The sequence below is a fragment of the Stylophora pistillata genome, chromosome 8, assembly GCF_964205215.1.
Source record: "Stylophora pistillata chromosome 8, jaStyPist1.2, whole genome shotgun sequence".
Taxonomy (NCBI): domain Eukaryota; kingdom Metazoa; phylum Cnidaria; class Anthozoa; order Scleractinia; family Pocilloporidae; genus Stylophora; species Stylophora pistillata.
This window is the reverse complement of record NC_142526.1, coordinates 22,243,644-22,261,677: the sequence shown is the minus strand read 5'-3', so window position 1 is coordinate 22,261,677 and position 18,034 is coordinate 22,243,644. Positions and strand designations below refer to the sequence as shown.

The 18,034-nt window shown below is 39.5% G+C and overlaps 2 protein-coding genes across 3 annotated transcripts in view; one reads left to right on the top strand and one right to left on the bottom strand.

Moving 5' to 3' along the window:
• The first annotated feature begins 8 nt into the window (after positions 1-8).
• On the top strand, positions 9-3,860 carry LOC111325232 (adenosine receptor A2a-like). The gene is made up of 2 exons (XM_088730794.1): positions 9-2,567; positions 2,682-3,860. Exon 2 carries the CDS (start codon positions 2,683-2,685, stop codon positions 3,691-3,693), a length of 1,011 nt encoding a protein of 336 aa, XP_088586920.1. The 5' UTR covers positions 9-2,567; position 2,682; the 3' UTR covers positions 3,694-3,860.
• Positions 3,825-18,034, bottom strand: part of LOC111325231 (uncharacterized) — a 26,515-nt gene continuing 12,305 nt past the window's right edge. For both annotated transcript variants that reach the window (XM_088730788.1, XM_088730789.1), the window contains 12 exons: positions 15,734-15,976; positions 15,228-15,340; positions 14,191-14,421; positions 13,709-13,821; positions 13,176-13,588; positions 12,526-12,720; positions 11,672-11,913; positions 11,035-11,500; positions 10,244-10,610; positions 9,800-9,925; positions 6,067-6,292; positions 3,825-5,357 (listed from right to left, as the gene is read on the bottom strand). In XM_088730788.1, the coding sequence (XP_088586914.1) occupies positions 4,889-5,357; positions 6,067-6,292; positions 9,800-9,925; positions 10,244-10,610; positions 11,035-11,500; positions 11,672-11,913; positions 12,526-12,720; positions 13,176-13,588; positions 13,709-13,821; positions 14,191-14,421; positions 15,228-15,340; positions 15,734-15,976 (3,204 nt within the window). In that variant the 3' untranslated portion in view covers positions 3,825-4,888. The remainder of the gene's footprint in view (positions 5,358-6,066; positions 6,293-9,799; positions 9,926-10,243; positions 10,611-11,034; positions 11,501-11,671; positions 11,914-12,525; positions 12,721-13,175; positions 13,589-13,708; positions 13,822-14,190; positions 14,422-15,227; positions 15,341-15,733; positions 15,977-18,034) is intronic.

The following is an 18,034-nucleotide window of genomic DNA, read 5'->3' as shown; positions in this document are numbered from 1 at the left end:
AGGCCTGTACAGGCCTGAAATTTTTTTCAGGTCTGATTTCCACTATTGCTCAAATAGTGCTTTACTGCGAAGGATCGTTCTTATATACGTCTCATAACCGCAGTTCACTCATATGTTTCATATGTTTGTTGTTGTTCGATTTATCATCTACGGGTTTATATCGAATTAATTTGATGGCCTGCTCCCAGTTGGCTTGTTAGCTCAATTGGTAGAGCGCTGCACTAGTATCGCAGAGGTCAGTGGTTCGAATCCCGTACAGGCCTGAAATTTTTTTTCAGGTCTGATTTCCACTATTGCTCAAATAGTGCTTTACTGCGAAGGATCGTTCTTATATACGTCTCATAACCGCAGTTCACTCATATGTTTCATATGTTTGTTGTTGTTCGATTTATCATCTACGGGTTTATATCGAATTAATTTGATGGCCTGCTCCCAGTTGGCTTGTTAGCTCAATTGGTAGAGCGCTGCACTAGTATCGCAGAGGTCAGTGGTTCGAATCCCGTACAGGCCTGAAATTTTTTTCAGGTCTGATTTCCACTATTGCTCAAATAGTGCTTTACTGCGAAGGATCGTTCTTATATGTCTCATAACCGCAGTTCACTCATATGTTTCATATGTTTGTTGTTGTTCAATATCATTATTATTGCGCTAGGCAATAACTAATTGGTTTTTGTTAAGAAGAGTTTTGTTTGTGTCTTACTCGCTTGACTACGTAACGATTGACATCCGTTCGCATATTCACTTGAGAGGTATTTTGAATAATTGTGTTAATCGATCAGCGGTTTGGGTACGAACCGAACTGGCTTTGGTACGAACCGACTCAAACTTGGGTACGAACCGACTCAAATTTGAATACGAATCGACTGTATTTGATTACGAAACGACAAGATACCATTAAATTGATAGATAAGAACGAAACGGCAGACAAGAGATGCTTTAGCGTTCAACAGGGATGAGAGATTAATGTCTGTCGTTCAGAAAGGAATCCCATGTAACTTTCAACTACGAAGAGTCTACACTTCAAATACTACTTACCTTTCCGGAAAATCACTCTGTTGGAAACTTGAAACGTATCATTCTATGACAGTTGTAGATTTGCGACAGAGGAAAAAAGGCTCATTTGTAAAAAATGCCAAAATGCAATTAAAATTCGGATCAATGCCAGTCTCTGACCAACTGCGCACCTAACCCCCCCCCTCCCAGCAGACAGTTGATAACAAAATAGAGTAAATGTTGTGTTGAGGGAGGAGTAGGTGCTTAGTTGCTCAAACACAGACATAGATACGAAAATTCTGTACAAAAGAAAAAAGGCGTCATTCTTGATGGTTGAAGAATTTTATTTTCTCTCGTATACTGTAAGTGTATTCGCTCCGACGAAGGGCTAACGCTCGAAACGTCAGCTTTTATAATCGTAACGGTGGCCAATTTACCATTTCAACTTTGTTGATATATTCAAATTATTATACTGTAAGTGCCCCTGATCTACTTTTCGTTTTTTCTCGATGATTTAAAAAACTGAATCCTCATCTGTGCCTTGCGTGTCACTAATGATGGAAAGATTTCCTACTGACAGACCACTTCATCGTCTACTAGACGAATTGATTTAAAACTGTAGCGATGTAAAAACGTATATTTACGACATTTGCAGACTCAGCCAATAGAATAGATTTACTTAACTTTCCTTTTCAAAGGAACAGAGGCAGAAAGTTTCTAAAGAAACTGTGGTGCTGCGTCGGTGGGGGTAACAAGATAATTGGTTATATCAATTTGTAAATTGGTAAGTTGAAATTGTAAATTGGCCACCGTAACGAATAAAAAAGCTGACGTTTCGAGCGTTAGCCCTTCGTCAGAGCAAATGAAGGAATTGTGGGTTGTATGTGGTTTTATATGCTGAAAGCGGAGCTACGCCATTGGCTCTGACGAAGGGCTAACGCCCGAAACGTCAGCTTTTTTATTCGTTACGGTGGCCAATTTACAATTTACGCCATTCGCTATGACGAAGGGCTAACGCTCGAAACGTCAGCTTTTTTATTCGTTACGGTGGCCAATTTACAATTTCAACTTAGTTGATATAGCCAATTTCCTTTTCAAAGGTTTGATAGTTAAGACACATTGATGTAGACCTCGTTTCGTGCGGCTTAATGTGGTAAACAATTACTTATTTTTCAGAAATTTGAATTATAAAGGTCAAAAAGAACCATTTTAATTTTTCACTGCCGGCCGGCTTAGGCTTGAAAATCAGCTGTCTTAAGATTTGAAATGGTCCTTTTGAATTCCAATCAATAAGCAACATGTCGAGTACTCTTATAAATATCTGATATGTTGATAGTGCGAACCGCCTTAGGGTGATAACGTGCCAAATTTAAATTGGGCTGAAATCGGTTGTTGCATGATACTGTTTCGAAGCATGGGAGATAATTCACTTAGCATTGCCGCTTAAACAGCTGAGAAAAAGTCCCTTGCTCATCAAAATTACCATTTCAATATTTTATGAAAATGTGGCTGATGGAGGTAATCGGTAGTTCTGATGACGAAGTGTTCGCGACGTTGTTAATAATTGATTGACGGTAAGTTCATATTCATCATACTTATCATTCCAGACAGAGATCAATTAAATTGACCTTCATGAAGACGAATAATCCCCATGTTTTGCGAACTCTTTGCGGTTATTATTTCCATAGAATGTCCCTTTTAGGCTTGTACCCGTGCGATAATGTCACAGCTCCAGCTTATTTATCATTCACGTCGGCTTCGACGACAATATTATCAGCAATTGTTGCCATTGTGGGCAACTTTCTAGTGGTCGTTTCCGTTTTCCTTGATCCCAACAGAGACCTTCGTTCGCCATTCAGCTTCTTCATTGCCAATCTGGGACTGGCAGATCTAAGTGTGGGGCTTGTCAGCGCTCCAATGGGTGCAGTATACCTTATCTCCGAAGGTCTGAGGCATGTAGATAATTTGCAAGGATTCCGGGTTTGGATGCATATATGCTACTTCATTTCCTGTACTGCCTCTCTGCTCAGCCTAACGACCTTAGCGTGGGACCGTTACGTGGCTATCACTTATCCTTTGCATTACCGAAGCAAACTTAACCCTGCCAGAGCTTTATTTATTTCGTGTGTGGTATGGATTATTTCGATCCTTCTGTCCCTAACCTATTTCTTCGTCGGCTACAACAAGTTCCGGTTTGTCTTCGCAAGCACTGCTGTTGCGGTAACTTTTGCGGCGTTGATTTTCACGAACGTGAAGATTTTCAAGTATCTACGATATCAAGTCCGTCACTGGGACAGTTTACACGACAGTACAGAGGATAACGTCGTCATGAAACAAGCCATGAAAAGAGAAAAGAAGATTACGAAGACACTGGTGTTTGTGCTAGCGTTATTTTTAGCGTGCTACGTACCTTCGTGTGTATGTATCTACATCATTAACTTTTGCTCTATTTGCGGCTGTGAGTTTATTCACTGGGTGAGAGACATCCAATTTGTACTTGTAATGGCCAATTCAAGCGTGAATCCATTCGTATATGCATGGAGGTTAGAAAATTTTCGAAAGGCTTTTAAAAGTATTCTAACATGCCGTGTATTTGTAAGGCAGCTCAGGTCAATCTCAGTGAATCTTGAATTGTCGACCATCACGAGCCATGTTGGTGTTGGAAGATTTAATCCGTCAGCAGAGGAGCAAGAAAGCTAAATTAAATTTCATTCGCAGCTTCAGAATTTTATCATTTTTGGAATGAAGGCTTCATTTCCGATTAATCAGTTTAAATTTCCTTTAAAAAAGGTAATTAACATTATTAATTCTAGAAAAATTGTAAAAGAACCTCTGAAAAACATAAAATTTATTAATGGTTTAACTAATGATTTTTCCTATTTCCACAATTATAGCAATTTGCACTTTGATGGATGGTGATAAAATTAAATATAAAGATAACAACGATAATTATAATATTCATGATAATTTGTGTATCAAAGGTTACGAATTTGACTATTTGTAGATCGCTTCCCTCCATCTCTTGAATCGAGCCGAGATCGACCGTTTCAGCAATTCTATAACCATTTCAAATGACGAACATCTCGCAGCCTTGAAGTTTATATCGGTTTTTTGCCTTGTGTTTATGTGTTAGCTAGCCAGGTGTAGTAATTGTTACAAAGTCGTTACCTTGTACACTGCTTCTGGGTCGATATTGACTTCACGGTAATGACGTCAAAAGTTGCTTGCGTCTATTTTGCATGAAGTCAGGAAGTCATGTCTTTTTTTGCGGCTTTGAATAGGAATACTTTCTTCCCCTTTAAACGACTAACACACCAAGTCGTTGAGCTTCAAGTTCGGCACTTATCAGTGCAATGTGTAGCTCAGTCACCCCGTCCAAGTTAAAAAAAACACGTCTTAATCAAACTGATACTTCACGTTATGATCAAGTTTAAGAGTTATGATCCGGCCCCTTTTCCATGGGAAAAATAAATTAAACAAAATGAAATGGAAACTCTCTCAAAGTTGTAATCATTTACTATATCCTCACAAGCCCACGATCATTCCAACTGAAACAATTTACCTGTTGTTGGTGCGCGGTATCCCTAGAACACTCGTCAGACGAACGAAAGCAAGAAATTTTCAAACCTATCATTGCAATGACGCAAGAAGAACACGAGGAGTTGTTAGTTCCTATAGTTGCTTCAAGACAGTTTCTATCATGTTTGTTTAGCATATGGTTTTGTAGTTCATTCTATGAATAACGCTTGAGGTAAGTTTTTTTAATAAATCATCATTATTAATTTATTATTATGGTAACTTGTACGTATATAAGTCCTTATTTTTATTCTTGTTTTAAATTCCCAAGGTAACTTTGCAAAATGTTAAGTTGCGAAGACTTAATTCATTTCTTTCCCTAAGTGTTTCCCAAGTCTGAGAGTGTCTTCGTCTTGTACAGAAATACGCGTTTTCCTAGGGGAGCCTTTGTGGTTGACGCATCTGTGGTCGTCGATGCTGTTGTTGACAAAAATTCGGGAGCGGCTTTACACGAGGAAGGCCGGACGTAACGACTTTCCTTTGATTTATCGTACAGATCAGCCCAGGACAAAAAGTTTCCTATTCCCTGGTTGCACGTTTTTGCAAAGGTTTCGATTTCTTGGTTGGTGAGGACTCGGTCCCAGATGTTGAATTGTGTGACCAGCATTTTCATCGTATTACCTGACCTAGCGAATTCTATTTTGGCTAATCGTCTCCCAATGAAGTCGTTATAAGTTCCGTACTTAACCCTCTTACCATCAATATAAAATGACCACGCCGCCGTGTTGATTGACCACAAGTTGCAGAATTGGTGCCATTCCTTGTCTTTTAAAACATCGAAGTTTTGTCTGTAAAGCAAATTCCCAAAAATAGCACAGTCTAGAACTCAGAGAGAAATTTCTTTGCGAATTGTGCTCTATAAATTTGTGAAAGGCACTGAGCTTCCGCAGCTCCTGGTGCACTTTATGGAGAACTTAGACAGATCCTTAGGCATGCAAACAATGAAGATCAGAAAATTGTACGTTCAATTATGTTGCTGATCTGTCAGGAAAAATGTCTGTTGTTCCAGATGGTTCAAAAGGTCTTGTACTTAATCTAGACTAATCACAGGGTTTCGATCCCTTTTGATTGTCTCTAGTAAAAGATATGTCTGGCACCATAATCAGGTTTCTGTCTACATGAAACAAAAATTACAACCACAAAGCCCTGATGGCATGAAAACGTTAACTTAGGTAAGAAACGATCTCCCTGGGTTCATGGAGGAAGAGGAGTTCGTTAGAGCTGACGATGAATATGAACTAAGGATGGTTTCGATTTTTTCGGTTGCTATTTTCAAGTTGCTTAAGAAAATGTCAATCTTGAAGTGGTGTTGTACAATCACAAGGGTTGTAAGGAAAAGAAGGACACGACAGGTCTCAATAAACCAGCAGGGATGTCTGAGGATGGTAAAAATCAAAACGGATTTTGAACGAGGCAATTGGATTGCTTGCAGAAAGTACAAACAAAAAGATAGAAAGACGCCAAAAAAAACGTAAATATTTTCTTTGCTTGACCTACTTTTCATAGATACCACCGTGTACATATTCCAGCATGATGTTTTCTCCTTCCTTCGTTAAATGAGTTAGCATGTTCATTCCTTTCATATGCATCCAAACCAGGTAAATCCTATCTCCACTCCATGTCCCTTCCACCGTCTTCAGCCACATACATGCGCTAAATTCATCCCCAACTGAGATGTCTCTCTCGTCGAGATAGTCCCCTTCCATTTTGGCATCGTAAGATCCTAATTCAAAGTATATAAACTGGATCAAAGATTTACAGTAGACGTAGTGAGACTGGAGATGGTCTCTGTATTGACAATTTGGCTTTTGTTTGTTTCTAATTTGGATATATCAACAGTTGAAATGGTAAATTGGCCACCGTAACGATTACAAAAGCTGACGTTTCGAGCGTTAGCCCTTCGTGGGAGCGAATAGAGGAATTGTGGGTTGTGTGTACTTTTAAAGGCAAAAAAAGGAGCAACGTGATGGTGGGAACATGGCAACGAGAAAAACACGAATAAATTAGTGGAATGAAAAGCGTTCGTTGATACCTGTGGGATTTAGACTGCCGGTTTGAAAGCTGAGCTTTCAAACCGGCAGTCTAAACTGTAATAAGTCGAGTGCATTTTTTTTTTTATTATTGACCAGGCACAGGGTCAGGACTAGATTTTGGCCAAGCTCAATGGGCAAAGTCAGGTCCAGAAAAAAAGGGCCAATGTCTAAGACTTTTTAGAGCCGACCACTCTTCAGAAGAGAGATTGGAAAATTTGGTAATACGTTTGAAATTGAGTTTGTTTTATATCGTGGCGGCATTTTTTGATAAAAAAGTCTAATGATGCGAATTGGCCCTCTTTAAGTCTCGAAAAATTTGAAGAGCGTGTTGGCTGTCTTTAATATATGATGGTAAAGTTTTGACGATGGGAGCCATAATTTTGGCTAGATAGCTGGAGATAAGTTTGTTAGGGCAACTGCAAGCCGAGACAATGCGCCGACCCGGGTTGTTAGGTTTGTGAATTTTAGGTAAAAAGTAAATACGAGAAGTTCTAGGAGTGGTTATGATGAGATTTTTTGCTGTGGCCGGCAATTCTTGTTTAGTTATGAGTTGGTTGATCGTATTCTTGACGGAGTTTTGATTGCTGGCAGTGAGGTCTTTGTCGACCTTTTGATAGAAAGAGGTGTCAGAAAGTTGCCGCAAAGCTTCTTTTTGGTAGAGGTCGGTGCGCCAAACAACGACTGAGCCGCCCTTATCAGCTGCTTTGACAACTATGTCTTTGCGTTTTCTAAGACTTTTTAGAGCCGACCACCCTTCAGAAGAGAGATTAGAAAATTTGGTGACACGTTTGGAATTGAGTTTGTTGATGTCGAGGCGGCATTTTTTGATAAAAAAAAGTCTAATGATGCGAATTGGCCCTCTGGGGGAGTCCATTTAGTCGTATTTACTTTTTACTTAAATTCACAAACCTAACAACCCGGGTCGGCCCATTGTTTCGGCTTGCCGTTGCCCTACCGAACTTATCTCCAGCTATCTAGACAAAATGATGGCTCCCATCGTCAAAACTTTACCATCATATATCAAAGACAGCCAACACGCTCTTCAAATTTTTTGAGACTTTCATTTCCTTGGCCAAAACAAACTTCTTTTCGTCATGGATATTACGTCTCTTTACACTGTCATTCCTAATGGCGAAGGCCTTCTGGCCCTTAAACATTTTTTTGATCAACGTACTGATACGGTACCTAAATCTGAAACACTACTACGCTTAGCCGAACTAGTGCTCACACTCAATTGTTTTTCATTCGGAAACAACTTCTTCAAACAAACCAATGGTGTAGCCATGGGCACCAAAATGGGACCTAGCTATGCCAATCTTTTTGTAGGTTTTGTCGAACATCAATTTCTCAGCCAATACAACGGGTCCAAACCTGAACTCTACGGTCGCTACATCCACGACTGTATCGGCGCTACCTCCTCTACCGGAGAGGAGCTCACTCAATTCATAACCGCAGTCAATTCTTTTCACCCGGCCCTGAAATATACCTGAGAAATTTCTGACAATTCTTCATCCTTTTTAGACATCAAAGTTTCAATTGAAGGTAACGGTTTGTGCACTAGTGTGTATTACAAACCTACAGACTCGCATAATTACTTGTTATTTTCGTCTTCGCATCCATCTCACGTTAAGAATTCCATTCCTTTTTCTCAGTTTCTAAGACTTCGTCGTTTATGTAGTGATGACTCTGATTTCCACTACAAATCAGAGTCAATGTGCCAGTTTTTCGATAAACGTGGTTACCCTGTTTCTGTCGTTCAAGCGTGTTACCACCGCGCCCAACTTATTGATCGACATTCAGCACCACAAACGTCGCATAAGGAAGATTCCGACCGCATTCCAGTCACTCTCACGTTTCACTCTCACAACCACTCAGTTAAATCCATCATTCTTAAAAACTTTAAATTACTTCAAAACGATCCAGAGACAAGCACTATCTTTTCGCAGCCTCCGCTCGTTTCAGTCAAACGCGACAAAAACATAGGCAATTTTTTGGTGAGAAGTTCTTTTCAGACTAATGACCAACCAGGCACTTTTAAATGCGCTCGTGCACGATGCAAAACGTGTCCTTTCATTTACAACACTGAAAAAATATCGGGACCGAAACGATCCATTAAGATCACCGATCACTTCACGTGCACCTCCGCCAATGTAACCTATTGCATAACTTGCCCTTATTGCAAAAAGATATACATCGGCGAAACAGGCAGAAGACTAGGTGACCGATTCCGAGAACACCTTCGAGACGTGGAAAAGAATGACAAGGACACATCGAAACCAGTCGCTAGACATTTTAATTTACCTAATCATTCTAAGCAACATATGGCAATCTGCGGTCTTTCCTTACACTTAGGTAGCACGGAAAGCCGTAAAACTCTTGAACAAAAGCTCATCTTTCAAACCGGCAGTCTAAATCCCACAGGGATCAACGAACGCTTTTCATTCCACTAATTTATTCGTGTTTTTCTCGTTGCCATGTTCCCATTCCCGTAGCTCCATTTTCTGCCTTTAAAAGCACACACAACCCACAATTCCTCTATTCGCTCCGACGAAGGGCTAACGCTCGAAACGTCAGCTTTTGTAGTCGTTACGGTGGCCAATTTACCATTTCAACTTTGTTGATATATCCAAATTATTTCGTTACTCCCACCGACGCAGCCCCAAACAGTTTCTTTCGAAACTATCAACCTTTATTCTTTTGTTTGTTTATGTTGTTGTTTTTTATATGCATCGCATGGTAAATAAATCACTTGCCTGGCCTCCACTAAAGGGAAGAAATTTTGTGGTAACGTCAATGTTTGCCGTAAATTTCAAGGCTAAACAACCACAACACAAATTGAGAATTGATATTAATTTCATCTTGGAACGTAGTAGAATTTCAATAGTGATGGTGTAAAAGGCTGAAAAGTTGTGAGGTGGATCGACTTCGTTTTCGGGTGCCCTTTCTTATGTTTTTGTATTTATACATCATAGTCAAGTTTAGAAGAAAATCAGTAATTACGGTTTAAATGAAATTTCGATCGTGAAGAGATTCCAAGACATCAAAGAGTTTTACGATGCTGTAAGAACAAGAAACAACCAAAATGTTGAACTCTAGACTTCACTGTATAAATTCACACTCCTATCTCGTCACGGTTCTGTGTGGTGTTCCTTAGTAGCAGTTAGTGTATACTTTTAATTATACAAATATGCACTCACTAACGCACTCCTTGTTCTTGTTTATCATGGATGTTGATGGGCAATCTTCAAGGCATCTATTTGTGCCGGCCTCCTTGACAACTCGGCACGCATAGCACTGTTCATCACTATTAGGTGCCTTACACCCTGCAAATTAAAGAAACAAATAGAAAACAAGTCTTTGAATCATGAGCCGCTCTTCTAGAAAATGATTGGAGGAAGGAAGTCTTTAAGAAAGATTATGTTCGGAAAAAAAACGACTGAGTCAAGGTGGTAAAAATCCTTGTACCACCTTAGTACTTATCCTTGTACCAATCCTTGTACTCATCCTTACCACGTTGTTAGTCATAGTACTTGTTATACTCAGACGTTGTTAGTCATAGTACTTGTACTATGACTAACAACGTCTGAGTATAACACGCTCCTGTTATGAATATTATCATGCTTCTAATTCATAACCCAAACCTGCAACAGGATCGCAATGGTTGTGACAATTCTTGGCACACAAATTTTGGATGGTGTCTTTAACGGTGTTTCCTTTGCACGTAACCCCTGTGCGTTTGTGCGAAACGACATGAGCATCCATAATGTTCGCTGGTTCGTCTTTATTACCAAAGGCATAAAATCGAATGTCAAAGTTTCTGTTTCTGTCAATCATATTGAGGTAAACGTTCCCGGCGTCTTTCGTGCCAATACTTTTCCCGTACTCTATTAAAGTTGCTTGGCCAGAAATGGTAACGCACACAAAGTACGATTCATACAGCACACTTTCTCCAAGGGCCACGGCATCTATGCTTGTTGTGGATGGAGAGCCCGCTGCGGCATCATCTCCCTGAGAAGGATTCCAGACCAAAGGGAAATTAGATATGGATACTCACCGGCTGCACTAATTTAGGTTGTTGTCTGGCACCACAGTTTTCTAGGTGTGCCATTAATTCACTGTTCAAATCATATGCTATCAGTTCATTTATCATAATTTCCATCAGTATTTTATTGGTACTCTATATATGCGCTCTTGGCTGTATTCTTGGCCGGAGAGAGAGAAATCTCTAATGAAAACGGGCTTCGTTGGTAATCGTGGCTATATGTTAGTGTGAACTAGCAACTTAATGGAACGTGCAGTTCACAATAAAAGCAAAACAAAAAAAAAGCGAGAACAAAACACGGAGAAAGCAAGCAAAGCAAAATAGAAGTTTAAATAAATATATTACTAAATCAATCAAGTTGAAAGTCAAAAATACTTGTCATAAACTAACCTTAAAAATCACAACTTTGGAGGGGGAAATTTCGACGACATAACGAGCTTCTAGATTCTTTGGAGAAGCGGAAAATACCACATAGATGGTTCCCTTCGACGCCGCAGTAAAATGCAGACATTTCCCTTCCTTATCCTCAAGGTCTATGCGAAGAATATTGGACCATTCTGCATGGCATGGCACAGATCCAACTGGTGTGTCAGCAAACAGACCAGCTGTGACCGTGCTAACCGATTGAACCCTGGCCAATGGTTTTCCTTTAATGTCATCAGAAAGTGCAGGGAAGACTTTTCTCGAGGACTTGAAATCATCATTGTCAAGGTACAAGTTACCATCTTTCTGATCATAGGATAGCGTAAGACCAAATATGGATATTTTGGGCTTTTGAGGGTTGTGGGTTGAATCACTAAAACCGCTGTACATGTGGAATGCATTGTTGCTATCACTTGTGTACCATTCGCCGTTCCTGTTTTGAAGAAATTATTTCATAAGTATGATATAATATATCACAAGTGAGGACAACACATTGGGAGAGGGAAGAAAAATTTGTGATCTTTGTCAACATCGAAATCTATAAATAAGAGTTGTTTTGAGAAATCTCCTGAGATTCAATGCAAAGGTGACCCTTTCAATTTACCTGTAGCGAACACTCCGAGTCATATTTTTAGGAATGCTGAATGCACTATGCAGTGGGTTTATCAAATCATCCAACATATCAAAGTTAACTTGAAATGTGGTGTCACTGCTGGTCAGTTTTTTCCATTTAGGAGCTGATATCTTTTCCACCCATTGGTCACTAACTTTTCCTGTTTGTGGAGCGGGTGTCTTTGGTACGGGTGGACATTTCTCGAGGCGAAAATCTGACAACGATACAGGGCCCTAAAATACAATCACAAGGAATAGATATATCAAAGGTGCCGTTATTTATCAAATGATGACAATATTGACTGTTGAACTGAAAAGAATGATGCATTTGGAAAGTTTTGCACAGTTTACGTTCAACTGAGGTTTGTTCGAAATCGAAAAGAACAATCGTGGACTTGACAGAGTTACTCAGAAATGGTCCTTAAAGTGGTTACATCAGAACTAATTAAAGAGATCTCTAAGGCAGGCCTATTAAAAACTCATATAAACACTCAAAGAATTCTTATATTTGTACTGAACATGTCACTGGATGCCTTTCAAACCGAAAGTCTAGTTTGCTAAATCAGTATGATGACACTACTGCGATAATGCGAGTAAAATTTCTTAAATGCCATACACATAGATGTTCCAGGGGAATTTCTCCAGACATTGTCATCTGTAGTAGACTCATCTTTATACCTCTTCATTACAGGACTCATCATTATAACTCTTCATTACTGGACTCATCATTATACCTCTTCATTACTGGACTCATCATTATACCTCTTCATTACTGGACTCATCATTATACCTCTTCATTACTGGACTCATCATTATACCTCTTCATTACAGGACTCATCATTATACCTCTTCCATGTAGATCGCAATTGCCCTTTGCAGACTTGTCCTTTTATCCGTTATTGCGATCTCCAGGCTTTGCCTGCTGTCATACTCGCAATAGACCTTTTCCTTTTTTCCGTCCGTGCCAGTGATGTAATAGAACTTACGTCCGTCTTTTTCTGTTTGTAGCTCTGCCGCTTTTCCTTCACAGCCCCACTTTACCTATGGTATTTGGTAAAAAAATCTGAGTTTCTAAATTGATTTCAGTCTTCTCAGTTTACACTCGCATTTTGAAAGGGATTTGGAAGAATATACTTAGACTTTAGCAAACAGAAGGTCAAAATACCCAGTCTCTCTTAAAGGCCTACTCCAGAAAAGAATTATTTTAGTTATGTTTTTTTTTCTTTTAGGTCATTCCAATTCTTCAAGATCACTGCGGGATCGAGATTTAACGAATCCCATGAGGCGAATTATGATCTCATGATGATTATGATCTTATGATGAATCAAGAACTCCGGTGGGTTTACTCATACTCTACTTACAAATTCAAACAAAACATACAGCATCATTCCCGGGAAACCAGATAGATTAAGACTCGATGATGGTAGTTTTCCATCTGGCAGGAAACTACTTACAGTTCCTTAAACATAAGTTCTGTTATAGTATGTTATACACACCTTCTCATCTGGGAACAAATCGTTTGCGCGAAAGTTCACCAATTCTGTCACAGAATTCATCTGGAATTTAAAAGCCTTTGGGTATTGGGGGATCGATTGTAGCCACTCCTTGAACTCTGTCTTGAACGTTGGCGCATAAACATCAGAAAGGATAGATGCGATATCTTGACTTCCTCCTTTAGCCTCTACTGCTGTTGATGTTGTTTTGGTTTCCACCTTCACTGAGTGTCCTCCTTCCTTCTTGTATTTTGCTCCAACACTTGCGAAAAGAGTTTTGTATTCCACTTCCATTTTTTCTGAAAATTGGGTCTTACTCCCTGCCTGACTAGCATCCATTGTCTTGCGTATTTCCAGTTGACCTCCAAATTTAGCTGATTTGATATAGTGTGTTCCCCATCTCTGGATAAAATTTTCTGTTTTGCAGCAAAGAGAAACAAATCAGTCCCATTTCACTGGAACAAAAACAAAACAAAACAACTACAACAAGTACAAGTGACATTTGATATCAATTTAGCAAAGGTTAATACACTTACGGTATTTTATTGGTGCCCCTGCGTTGAAGTATGACTTGGGGAGGCCCATGAACTCTCGAAGAAACGTCAAGCTCAAATCTTGAGGTTTAACTTCGTCCATGAATACTTCATACCTGTGCATGGCAACTTTTCTAGTTATCCAGGGGTAAGCTTATTAAATATGTTCCTAAAATACGCACCGGTTCGCCCGCAAGTTTTTTTTTACGATTTCGATTTCGCATCAAATCGCGAAATTGAAAGGTTTGAGTTTCTATCCCACGTGGGGAACTCCGCTATTTTCGCTGTCCCCTGGTTGCGGCCAGTATGCAATTGCCGCCTCAGCTGGGCTTTCGGTCTATCATTATAATAACGACGGAATTTTACTTTTCACATCGGTAATTTTTTACGTTGCGCAGGAACAGTTATTGCGGCAAGGGATGACAGAAATTTCTACTAGATTATGATTTTTTTAATTATCTGTTCATGTCACTTGCGGTACCCACCTGTCGACATCGACATCCAGCACAGACATGTACTGTTGCTTAGCGCCCGACTCGGAGCTGCCCCATGCTTTTTTAGCGCCGGCATAAAACCCAAAAAAAGATCCTGACACACCGGCTTCCTGCTGCAGATATTTCTGGAATTCCCCTCGGCTCTCGAACGTGTGCATTGTGGCTGACGTATCATAAATTCCATGGACGTTCATGGTGTCTGGCACATCGTATTCGTCGTAACTGCAATAAAATAATTTGAATATATCTACAAAGTTGAAATGGTAAATTGGCCACCGTTACGATTATAAAAGCTGACGTTTCAAGCGTTAGCCCTTCGTCGGAGCGAATAGGGGAATTGTGGGTTGTGTGTGCTATCAAAGACAGAATAAGGAGCTACGTGATTGGTGGGAACATGGCAACGAGAAAAACACGAATTAATTAGTGGAATGAAAAGCGTTCGTTGATACCTGTGGGATTTAGACTGCCGGTTTGAAAGATGAGCTTTCAAACCGGCAGTCTAAACTGTAATAAGTCAAGTGCATTTTTTTTTTTATTATTGACCAGGCACAGGGTCAGGACTAGATTTTGGCCAAGCTCAATGGGCAAAGTCAGGTCCAGAAAAAAAGGGCCAATGTCGAGCCAAATTTTCTAAATATGTTTAATCAATGAGAGACATACATGTATTACACGACAACAATATATTATGATTGCCAAATAAATCGTGGAAACTAGCTAGTCGTGGTTTTCTTTTTCTTTTTTTTTTTTTTACAGTCTAAAGACTTCTTTGAGACTCTTGTTGCTGAAGTTCCTTGGATGCTTCCAAGTGTAAAAGCCAACTCGGAAATCTCGCTTTTTTTTTTTTGCAGGATCAAAAGGGGCAATCCCCCGCCAGTGAGATGGGCCACGTAAAAAAGTAGAAAACTTTATAACAGAACAGAGCACAGTCAAGTCTCTACTTTTTAAGTACCCATTTCTTTGTCTTTCGTTTATTATGTAACCATATGGTTAAAACTTTTTTAATCTTGTCTGTGCGTGTTAATACTCACGTTGCCTTGTTTTTGCAGTTTCGTTGCACAATGCTCATTTTTCTTGACTGTGGACTGTACTCTCCACGACCATCAAATCCAACGCCAAGAAAAGCCGCTCCATCAATCATATTCTGACAATCAAAGAGAGGAAATTAACAGCTGTTTTATTTTGCAATCATCGAAAAAAGTCACATTTCATACAAAGTGCCGTCACACCTAACATCGTTCTTTTAGTCCTCTGCCTTTGAAGAATTACTGCAAATATTATGCGAAAATTTGTCTTTCCTAATCAAGCGGAAATATTTTGTGATTTTTTACTGAATAAACTGTATAAAGGAGTCTTTAAAGTATTCTTTTCCTCAGAAGGAGGACAATAAGCTAAATGGAAAACGACGGTTCTCTTCAAATAATACTTTCCTCCATTGTTCCTGTTGAGATAGAATATTCCTAAATCTCAATGAGAAGAAAGACAGAAACAAAATTCGTTTAAGTTAAAAGAAGAAGCCTGAGGAGGCATCACATACCTGGCAGACACTTGATGTCCATTTGGCATTATAACAAGGATCACTTGCTGTGTAGTTCTTTCCCCAGCATCCATTCATCATCACGTATCCCAAACCAGTAGCTGGAGCATACGCATAGGGAACATCTCCGACTTCTTTATCATCCTTCTGTACACCCGAAACAGATGCTCCCAGGTGATAACCAGGGGGTACAAACATATCTGGGGTGCTCCATCCTTTATCAGGCGTGATATCCAACTTGATCTTCAGGTTGACAAAAATTTTAAAAATTCAATATTCAACCCTGTCACCTCCAAGAGTGACTGGCAACTAATTCAGTTCTCGTCACCACAACACCACTGAATTATGAGAGTCTGGATGGGGTTAACGTTAATTAGTATATACTAAAACAGTGGATAGCGTTGAGGGCGCGCTCTGATTGGCTAGTCAAACTCCGAATATCCTTCGTTATTTACCTCCGAGCAACTCGAGAAAAAATGGCGTCCTGGTTTGCATCCGTGACAAGCGAAGAAATCACTGAAATTAACGACTGTGGTGTATATTATCTCACTGTTTTAGTATATACTAAAACAACTACTCACCTCAGTGTTGTTGGTTAGCGGTGGATATTTACCTCGCCGCTTCGCGGCTCGGTAAATATCCACCACTAACCATCTCCACTTCGGTGAATAGTTGTTAACTAACAACTGACAAATCGCTTAAAAACTTACTCACAACTGACTTTTGTGGTGGGCTTTTACTGACAATTGACAAAAGCCCGGATCGCCTTAAATATTCTAAAAACTGGATTTAATGTAAGGACAGCTCATTTGTTTTGTTCAATTAAAAGTACTTTTTTCATTACATATAAGTAGGAGTAAGCCGGAATGTCATATTTCGTTAATAATTACTGCATTTACCACCCACATCAAGGTCGTATGTCACATATCAGTTATATAATCTTTGATACCCAACTTGATCGTCAACTTACGCGAAGGCCGTCAATGCTGGTATTTTCAGAGCTGTCATAAGCTTTTATCGAATTGAATTGGAAACGGAATTTGGGCGTCACAGAAGCCGCATTCCTATCAAAGATGTTAAAACCGTACTGGCGCTGAAAAAGCACCTTATTTCCTTCCTTGGTCTAAAGGAGTTGTCCAGTAAATATGGCCTCGGAGATTCTGATGTGAAACTTTATCACATGGCTCCGAAATCAGGCGGGAAGAGTGACAATTTTGCGTTAACTACGAACGAGCAAAGGAATTTGGAGCTTCCAACCATTCTGGCTGGAGAAGGAAGCGAATTAAACAGTATTATAGGAGTGGTTTGGTATTTGGTATTGGTACAAATATAACAGTGAAAAGCCTAATCTCTATTAGACCTATTATAGAACGCTCATTAGATGCCGATTTATTAGCACCCAGAATTTTGTCATTCTTGAATTCAAATAGTTTATGTTTTATTTAGGTTATGAATGACATAGCTAAAGTGACCTTACGAAAAAGTTTAATCTTAAAGCGTCCCAGTGATGCGACTGACTGGTCCTATTTCATGATGTTTGTCTGCTGGGCATATTCTGGTTTCGTGTGATTTTAGTGAGGTTAATAACTGGCTCAAATTATGATTGTGCAGCATTTGTTGCACACCTCACGGCTTCACAATGATAATCGCAGATATATACTATTTTGTTCTTATTGTCTCCTTGATATCTTATGTGATGTAGAAAAAAGAAAAAGACGATTCTCGGTATACAATATAATAGTTAACAATCTTCAAGTAAATCCCAGTGTAATTATGAGCCTGGTGTCCCTCTTGGCAGTTCACTTGGTACAGAAGAAGATCAATTGGGGTAACAAAGAAACAATTGCCATAAGTAATAAATAGGAAAAGAAAAGCCCGCCAATTACGCCTGCGGGTAACGAAGGCGAGAAGAAGAAAAGAAAAAATCCGCCAGGAGGCCAAGGAGGATGAGTCACTGTCAAAAACTTTCAAAGAAAGTGGCCAAAATGTTACAAATGATTGAAAACCGGCGGAACGAGCGACAGGAACACGAGTTTTAGTAGTTAAATGATAGTCTTGAAAAACCTACTCACATAGCCCTTAATCACAAAGACGTTTTTCCGTAAGTTGCTGTGAAGTTCTTATAAGAAAAGAAAAGACGGAATGATCAGTGATGAATGATCCCGCGATTCCTGCACTAAGCGAATCAGTCGTCTTCGCGCATCATATAATCTCTTAATAAACTCTTTAAGGTTTAAGTGAGCAATATTTGTATGGGAGATGGGTTTATTTTATAGTCATGTTGCTGATTTTCGTATGCCC